The 8324-nt window shown below is 53.1% G+C and overlaps 6 protein-coding genes across 10 annotated transcripts; 5 read left to right on the forward strand and 1 right to left on the reverse strand.

Annotated features, from left to right (window-relative positions):
- Positions 1-292: 292 nt before the first annotated feature.
- KVP17_003978 (uncharacterized protein) lies at positions 293-1026 on the forward strand (the record flags this gene model as incomplete). Of its 2 annotated transcripts, XM_068521778.1 has the most annotated exons (2): positions 293-416; positions 446-1026. In XM_068521778.1, the coding sequence occupies 2 exons, from the start codon at positions 293-295 to the stop codon at positions 1024-1026; spliced, it is 705 nt and encodes a 234-aa protein (XP_068379775.1). The 2 variants fall into 2 exon arrangements, with proteins under 2 accessions (XP_068379775.1, XP_068379776.1); XM_068521779.1 differs by lacking the exon at positions 293-416 and having other exon boundaries at positions 637-1026.
- A 195-nt stretch (positions 1027-1221) lies between these two features.
- KVP17_003976 (uncharacterized protein) lies at positions 1222-2301 on the forward strand (the record flags this gene model as incomplete). The annotated part of the gene is made up of 1 exon (XM_068521775.1): positions 1222-2301. The coding sequence occupies one exon, from the start codon at positions 1222-1224 to the stop codon at positions 2299-2301; it is 1080 nt and encodes a 359-aa protein (XP_068379772.1).
- A 37-nt stretch (positions 2302-2338) lies between these two features.
- KVP17_003975 (uncharacterized protein) lies at positions 2339-2575 on the forward strand (the record flags this gene model as incomplete). The annotated part of the gene is made up of 1 exon (XM_068521774.1): positions 2339-2575. One exon carries the CDS (start codon positions 2339-2341, stop codon positions 2573-2575), a length of 237 nt encoding a protein of 78 aa, XP_068379771.1.
- Positions 2576-2595: 20 nt separating this feature from the next.
- On the forward strand, positions 2596-2961 carry KVP17_003979 (uncharacterized protein; the record flags this gene model as incomplete). 2 transcript variants are annotated; one of them, XM_068521780.1, is made up of 1 exon in its annotated part: positions 2596-2961. In XM_068521780.1, the coding sequence occupies one exon, from the start codon at positions 2596-2598 to the stop codon at positions 2959-2961; it is 366 nt and encodes a 121-aa protein (XP_068379777.1). The 2 variants fall into 2 exon arrangements, with proteins under 2 accessions (XP_068379777.1, XP_068379778.1); XM_068521781.1 differs by having other exon boundaries at positions 2599-2961.
- Positions 2962-2967: 6 nt separating this feature from the next.
- On the reverse strand, positions 2968-4898 carry KVP17_003977 (uncharacterized protein; the record flags this gene model as incomplete). 2 transcript variants are annotated; one of them, XM_068521776.1, is made up of 3 exons in its annotated part: positions 2968-3431; positions 3469-4866; positions 4895-4898. In XM_068521776.1, 3 exons carry the CDS (start codon positions 4896-4898, stop codon positions 2968-2970), a joined length of 1866 nt encoding a protein of 621 aa, XP_068379773.1. The 2 variants fall into 2 exon arrangements, with proteins under 2 accessions (XP_068379773.1, XP_068379774.1); XM_068521777.1 differs by lacking the exon at positions 4895-4898 and having other exon boundaries at positions 3469-4642.
- Positions 4899-5334: 436 nt separating this feature from the next.
- Positions 5335-8324, forward strand: KVP17_003980 (uncharacterized protein; the record flags this gene model as incomplete). 2 transcript variants are annotated; one of them, XM_068521782.1, is made up of 3 exons in its annotated part: positions 5335-7697; positions 7726-7850; positions 7879-8324. In XM_068521782.1, coding segments are annotated over 3 exons (2934 nt in total), but the record flags the coding sequence as incomplete, so codon positions are not given. The 2 variants fall into 2 exon arrangements, with proteins under 2 accessions (XP_068379779.1, XP_068379780.1); XM_068521783.1 differs by lacking the exons at positions 7726-7850; positions 7879-8324 and having other exon boundaries at positions 5335-7701.

The following is an 8324-nucleotide window of genomic DNA, read 5'->3' on the forward strand; positions in this document are numbered from 1 at the left end:
CTTGCCACCCGTTATCAGTCGCCCGTGGAGCGTTACGTAGGCTCTCTGCCGCCGCCCCTCAAGTGTGACGTACCGGAAACACGCAATGTGTCGACGAGACACGCTGCGCTGACGGCGTCGCGATGTGCGGCCTTCACACCGCATCGATGAATCGTTTGCCGACATTCGAGAAAAGAAATGTTGAAGAACGTCTGTTTTTGGGAACAAGCACATGACCGTTAATAGTGACAGACTTACTAAGTTTCTTCTAGACAATTTCTGTTGCTAATGTGGAAACATACATATTCTCGAAATGTCTGCTATCTGCGCAACTGCAACATCTTCCATCAGAGAAAGACACCTCAAGATGAAGTTTCCCCAAGTTCATCTGCTCCCACACACGCCTCAGCTCACGTCGATGCTGACCATTGTTCGAAGTAGGTGGAAGTCAGAAAGACTCACTCAGACAAGGAGACGTCACACGAGCAGTTCGTATTTTACGCCGACCGAATCAACCGGCTGCTTGTCGAGGAGGCGTTGAACCTCCTGCCTACTAAGCCAGCGGAGGTTCGGACTCCTCTGGAGGGAGTTGTCTTCCAAGGTACGGAGTTTGAGAAGAAGATCTGCGCCGTGTCCATTATCCGAGCAGGAGAATCCATGGAGAAGGCCGTTCGAGAGACATGCCTCGGCATCCGAATCGGAAAAGTGCTCATTCAGAGGAATGAGGAGACGGCGGAGCCTATCGTATATTACCAACGGCTGCCAGCGGATGTTCATGAGAGGCAGGTGTTGATTTTGGAACCGATGCTTGCTACTGGCGGCTCCGCAATTGAGGCTATTCGGATTCTGTTGGAGCACGGAGTGCCCCAGGAGAACATCATCTTCGTCAACGTCGTTAGCGCCCCTGAGGGTTTAGAACGAGTATTCAAGGAGTTTCCTCGCATGTCGATGGTTTGCGCTAGCATCGATGAAGGCATGAACGCAAAGAAGTATATTGTCCCTGGCTTGGGTGACTATGGCGATCGCTACTTCGGAACGGAGATATGAAGCAGAACGGAGATGTGAATGTTGTAGAAAAAAACGAAATTGACATGGAATCTTTTCGGATGACTGATTGCGATCTTCCCGGATGACTGATTGCGATTTAATCAGATGACTGATTGCTGCCCAACGCGACCAGCCGACATCAAATGTGAGAAACCCCACAGCTGGCTGCGTAAAACGTAATTTCTTTCAGTCTCAATGTCAAAAGTTGCCCTCATCACTGGGATTACAGGTCAGGATGGTTCGTATTTGGCTGAGTTACTTTTGGAGAAGGGCTACGATGTTCACGGTATCATAAGGCGGTCCTCAAGTTTCAACACTGGACGCATCGAGCATGTCTTCTCTCAACTTACACTTCACTACGGTGATGTTATTGACTCTAGCAACTTGTGCCGGCTGGTGGCGGAAATTCGCCCAACAGAGGTTTACCATCTGGCTGCCCAATCTCACGTTAAGGTGTCCTTCGATATGCCTGAGTATACCGCCGAATGTGACGCTGTTGGAGTTCTCCGACTGTTGGAGGCAATCCGAAGCGCTGGGCTGCAGGATACATGCAGGTTCTATCAAGCATCAACTTCCGAGATGTTTGGTCTGGTCCAGGAGATTCCCCAGAGGGAGACGACACCGTTTTATCCTCGGTCCCCTTACGGCGTTGCAAAGGTTTACGCACACTGGATTGTGAAGAACTACCGAGAGGCCTACGGAATGTTCGCCACCTCCGGTATTCTGTTCAACCACGAGAGTCCTCGTCGGGGTCGAACATTCGTGACACGCAAGATCACCGAGGCGGTGGCGAAGATCAAAAACGGAAGCCAGACTCACGTCTCTCTTGGCAACCTCGACGCGAAACGGGACTGGGGCCATGCGAAAGACTATGTGCGGGCCATGTGGATGATGCTGCAGCACGACCACGCTGACGACTTTGTCGTTGCGACTGGACGGCAGTATAGCGTACGGGATTTCTGCGATCTCGTGTTTGCCTGCGCCGGATTTAAGTTGAGGTGGGAAGGAGAGGGGATGGAGGAGCAAGGGATTGATCAGGCGACTGGAGATGTTTTAGTAAGAGTTGACCCCAAGTACTTCCGGCCTGCCGAGGTGGAGACGCTTCTTGGAGACGCCACGAAGATCCGCGAAACCCTAAAATGGGAACCTCAGCTGCTAATTTTGGATCTGGTTCATGAAATGATCTCCAACGACTTCGCCAAGAACGGAGCGGCAGTCCCTACCAAGGAGGAGTGTATTGAGAGGTGCAAGGACATTGTAGCAAGATTAGGTTAAGTTCTGCGGTGGTCGTTGTGACGTTTGAAATTGCAAAATGGAAAAAAAACGGTATCGGGAACCTGCTGCTGGCGAGGAGGTTGACGGACTGAAATACGGAGTCGACCTCCTCCGCTACACCAGCAGCCGTGCACTCGAGCATGCCGAAAGTATGGTGGTGGAAGGCGATCTCTTGTGGAAAGACTTGGTGGGTGCGCTACGCGTTGCTGCTTCCGTTGGAAAGAAGCTGGAGTACCGGCAAGGCAAGGACGCGTGGAGCGTGAGGCTGGACTGATATTCGTCAATTCGCGAATAATGATGTTGGGCATTCCCGTAAAGCTCTACTTTGAGGGCATCGGGCACATCGTTACTGTAGAGACCAAACGGGGAGAACTACTTCGAGGAACCTTGGCGAACTGTGAAGATAACATGAACTTGCTCATCGAGAACGTTACCCGATCGGCAAAGGACGGCAAACAAACACACCTACAGCAAGTCTATATCCGAGGCGCTCAGATCAAGCTTACTGTGTTCCCAGACATGCTGAAGCACTCGCCCGTCTTCAAGCTTGCGCAGAAAAAGGGGAAGAGTCAAGCACTGGGTATCGGTGGCCGGAAAAGGGCATTGGCTATGCGAGCAAGAGCAGGCACAGCCTTGATGGCCACCCAAAGACCTGCGTAGGCGTTGTCATTTCGTTCCCAATCCGTGTAGGGACTTCAGTATACCATCTACGCTTGGCACGTTGCGTGGCGTTCGATACTTCTTCGGGAGAAGTGTGTACATGAAGTCGTTCCGAGGGTCGGGTTTCAGTTTCTTGATGCCGTTGCGGTTCTCCCACAACCGTAAGTCGATGACACTCAGGAAGTCCATCCCGAAAATCGGGCCAGCCAGCAACTGACGCACCCACTTGCAGTAATCGTCCACTTTCAAGCTCCGCAGGGCTTTTTGGACGTCGACACTGGCGCCATCGAAGTGCTGAGTCGCTAGAAGCAGCGCCTTGTCGTACATGTACCCCGGATCTGTTTTCAACAGTTCCCCTGCTCGCTTTTGATACTCCAGGAAATCCGATTCTACCTGAGTCACGTCCACTTGAGCTGTCAAGAGCTCTAGCAGGTTTAGCCGCACTCGTTCTTGTTGGTAGGCGTCCTCAGCTGGAGGAAGTGAGGAAAGACGGATTCGGCTGCTTACCCTTGCGCCACACACACTGCAAGACCTGTTGCTGTGGAAGCAGCGTGAGGCACATGAAGTCAGCGCTGCGGAGGTGGATCGCACTGGCGTCTCCAATTTGCTGCATCTGCAACGCATGTCGATCGTTCATGAATCGCTTGAACTGAAAGTTGAGGAACTCCATGAATAGGATATGCGAGAGATTCGTAGGTGTCACTGGGAAGGCCACAGATGTCGACGACACATCAGACAATGGGAATCCCAGACTCACCGTTCGTATTTGTGCCTCGCAGAAGGATTCAAGGCGACGTGCTGGAGGCGGTGTCACGACGCCAGGTGAGTCCACATTGGGTATCACTGACAAGACGGCCTTTGCCGCTTTCAATGATGGCGCCATCAACACGCCTGTCACGGGTTCGAGCTTCCTTGGCTTACCCAGGAACTTAACGGCATCCTCGTACTTCACCTTCATGGCATCCTCTACCAAGCGGTTAGGCGTGGGTGCCAGGTCTGTCAGTAGGTCAACCAGGGTGCGCTGGTGATGCAGACACTCTTTCTCTGGAGCTTGCATGCCGACCCGCTCCAGATCGGACTTATTGCGTGTGTAAACGCTCTTGAAGGCGTCGAAAAAGATTTCAGAGCACTGAATCGGCTTCTGGACCGTCTCAATAACCTGACTTATGAACTTCGCCGCTTGTGCCTCCTTGGTGTGTCGGATCTCTAGACTCACAGTCCCGTTTAGTCCGTTGGTGGTGAGCCCAGGTTTGAACACAGGCACGTCTCCTAGGTCCAACATTTGATAGTAATACAGAAGTCGAGCATACGATTTCAGGAACCCCACCTCTGGATTTGCCGCCCTTTCCATCAACGGATTCTGCAACAGTATCAGCACACCTCTGGATTCCCTAACGCTTACAACACCCGTCTCAGATAAGACCAACAGCAGTTCCAGCAAGAACAGATCTCGGCCGAAATTTTCCTGGCTGATGTCAGCCTGTTTCATCTTCAGCACAACAGTCGCACTAATTGGCAGAGCGGGCTGTTTGCAGAGTAGAATAGGCGTTTTGATCTCCATTCGGTAAAAGGCCTCTGGTAGCAGCTTAAACTCCTGGCCCCAGATCTGTCTGTCCACGTCGAAAAGCAACGAAGGCGTCCCAAGTGAGTACGGTAGCCGCGCGAGCAGGTTCCGCGTCATCATGACATCTGCGGCCGTATCGTGAACCTCTTGGAGGACCGGGAGTGCGACGGCGAAGGGGTTCGTGGGAGTGGTGGTCGGGGTGGCCTTGGCGGGTGGGGGTCTCAGAGAGGGGCCTTTCTTGAGCAACGCCTTGTCGGATACTTTGTGTGATCCCGAACTCGGGACTGACACCGCGAGTAAGGGAAAGAGTTCCAGGTGTCCTCTGTCTACCTTCAGTCGAACTGCGTAATCAACGGCAGCCTAGCTTACGCATCGAAATCGCTCAATTCGTGGACTGATGCCCCCCAGAGGTCGACGCTCCCGAAGACGTCGCCACCGACCACTCGACCGACATTACGAAGTCGTCGCTCGACGGAAGCGACAGACGTTCTCGGACCTGGTCGCTGATGCGGCTCCACTCATCTGGACGTACGAGGCTCAGTGCGACGCGCAGGCGGATCTGTTTCTCGACGCTTACAACCGCGCCGTTACCTCACACCAGTCCGTTTATATTGCGACACCCTTTAAAGACTGCCAGGGATATACGGATAGACTCATCGGACAAAGACCTGGTGTCGATCCCGCCGTTTTGTTTTATGGAAAGGTGCTGCCTTTGCACGCTGCCCCCCCTCCGACCACTTCTCAAAGACAGAGCCTCCGTGACTCACAGAATGATTGCTCTCAAACCCCAAATCGCGATTTAATTTGAAATGGTGTCCCAGCCCAATGCTGACGGCAAAAAAGCCGACGCGGCCTCCAAAGGCTCCTCCATTAAGTTGGACCTGGCATGTTACGAGTACCGAATCGGAAGACTCTTCGAGGAATGGGAGCGATCAGATCTGGACGTGGACTGTATAGTGGCACTGTCTGGCAAGGCCGCGGAGTCACCCTCCAGGGTAGGTCACCTGCAGATGTGGCTCTGCGGATATATGTTCCCTGAGACGGTTATCTTCTTCATCAGAAAGAGTCGGTCTCTGGTTGTGTCATCAGGACCAAAAAAATTATCTGTGCTGAAGCAACTCTCTGAGGTCCACAAGGAGGACCTAGCACTTGTGGAGCGGCGGGAAGGCGAAGATGCGATCCTGAAAGCCTTGGAGGCCGCCGTTGGCGAGCACCACAGACTGGGAATCTTCGCCGCTAAAGGGGAGGAGGCGCAAGGCGCCTTCGCCGAGGCGTTGGACTCCAAAATGCTGGCAGTGCTGGCCGAGTGGCCGCGAGTTCCGGTGGACAATTTCGCGGCGCGACTGTTGGCTCCCACTGATAAATTCTCGGCCGCATTCATCGAGAAGTCAGCGACTGTATCTTGTCGGCTGTTGAAGGAGGCTATTATGAACGCAGCGGTCGACATTCTCGATCAGGAGCTACAGAAGACACATGCGTCGGTAGTAGATAATCTGGAGGCGCTCCTCAAGGATCGGAGAGTCATTTCACGATGGCAGGCAAAGTTCGATGTCAAGATGGAGCTCGTCGACTTCGTATATGGGTTGATAGACAGCCAGAGTTCCGGTTTCGGCCTCAAGCCAGGGCAACCAGCCTCCACCGAGAACGTGTCACTCAAGGAAGGCTGTATCTGCGTAGCTGTGGCTGGCAAATACGCTGACTGGACGACGAATGTGGGGCGCACGCTTCTTCTCGACGCTACCTCTGAAGAAAAGGACCTGTATTCATCCTGCTTACAGGTACAGGAGGCTCTCATCAAGGCTGCGAAGCCAGGAGTGGTCCTTGCTGATCTTTTTCGGGTCGGTGCAGAGGCTTGTCAGTCTAGGAAGTTACCGGTTCCGAGGACATTCGGTCACTCGCTTTCTTTAGAGTTCCGAGATGCATTCTTCCTCATAAGCGACCGATGTCAGGAGAAAATCCAGTCTGATATGGTCTTCAACGTGGTGGTCACCGCATCCGGGTCACTGGCGGATGGCCGCTCGTATGGAATTCACCTTGCCGACTCCGTACTAATTACGGCTGATGGTTGCAAATGCCTTACGGCCAGCATCAAGAACGACCTGAAGACCGTAATCTACGAGCTGAAGGATGACGAGGAAAACAAACCATCCACCCAAGGCGAGCCCAGCAAAACCCCTTCACCCGAGGAACCGCTTGCTGGCCGCCCACGTATCTCGCGACGAGTAGCGGCGCAACAACACCACCTCCAACACCACGAAGCGATGCTAGACCGGCAACGAAACTTGCGCGTGCAGAAATTCACGGAGTTGCGCGATCGGTTTGCCGACGGTACTGGACCCACAGTGGCCGCGTCCAGCAAGAAGCTGCGCCGGATGAACACGCTCCACGTATACAGAGACGTGAGCCAGTTTCCTAAGGATCTGAATCCGTGTCGTGTCTTCGTTGACCGCGCCAACGAGGCCCTACTCGTCCCGGTGCACGGTCAACACGTTCCCTTCCACATCTCGACTATTAGGAACGCTATGCACACGTTAGAGGATGACGCGACACACTCTTTACGGATTAACTTCGTCTTGCCTGGACAAGGAGCGGTGGCTGGAAAGGAAGAGGTGGTGTTTCCGGAGCCCTCACCGAGCACCGTATTCCTGAAGGAACTCACTGTGAAGACTGTTGATCCAAGCATCCACCAAGTCTACAAGCAGATTCAGGAGATTCAGAAAATCTTTAAAAGCCGCGACGTTAACACCGACATTGCTACACAACAGCAGTTGCAGTTGAATCGCTCTAGCAGGCGAATCTTACTCAAGAATCTGATGTTTAAGACCACAGGGGGCGTTTCTGGTCGTCGGGTGATAGGCAGCCTCGAGGTGCACGCCAACGGATTACGCTACACAGCAGCCCGAATCGACCCCATTGACATCACGTTCTCGAACGTTAAGCATGCGTTTTGCCAACCAGCAGGAAAAGAGTTTGTCGTTATCCTCCACTTCCACTTGAGGAACGCCATCATGATCAATAAGAAGCGGGCTATAGACGTACAGTTTTTCACTGAGACCGGCTCTCAGATTGACGACCTGGATTCCCGCCGAGGCCGATCTCACTACGACCCCGACGAGGTGCATGAGGAAGAGCGCGAGCAGCAGCGCAAGACCAAAGTCAATCAGGACTTCAAGTGAGCTGAGGCAGGGAGGGTCATGCAGGCATTTCGTAGAACAGGTGCAGGGCGTATCTCCTCTGAGGTTCGAGCTGCCCATCAAGGATCTGGCCTTCTACGGCATTCCTGGTCATAACAACATCCGTATCATGCCCACCCTGAGCGCTCTGAGTGAGGAAACGGTGGATCGACGACGCAGTGTCCGTGGTCGAGTGGCCCGTTTTTGTCGTTTCATTGGAAGACTTGGAGATAGTCTCGTTCGAGAGAGTGATGCATGGACTGCGGGCATTCGACATGACGATAGTATTCCGAGACTTCAGTCGTCCTGTCAGGACGATTACAAGTGTTCCAGTAGATTCTATGGACACCATAAAGAAATGGCTCAACGAGATGGATATCGTGTGGTATGAGAGCAAGACGCCTCTGAACTGGCCTTTTATTCTGAAAACGATCAGACAAGACGTCGAGGGATTCATACGCGAGGGGGGGTTCAGTTTTCTGGACGACGGAGGCTCCGAGAAGGACCCACAGAAAGCCACCCAGTTGGAAGATGAGGATGAGGAGGATGAGGATTATGACGAATCGATAAATGGCAGCCTGGATGCGGTCACGGAGGAATCAGAGGAAGAATCAGAGGAGGAAGAA

Source organism: the organism of the source record quoted next (assembly GCF_019968985.1).
Source record: "MAG: Porospora cf. gigantea B chromosome Unknown PgB_NODE_1048_length_8324_cov_106.583, whole genome shotgun sequence".
NCBI lineage: Eukaryota > Apicomplexa > Conoidasida > Eugregarinorida > Porosporidae > Porospora > Porospora cf. gigantea B.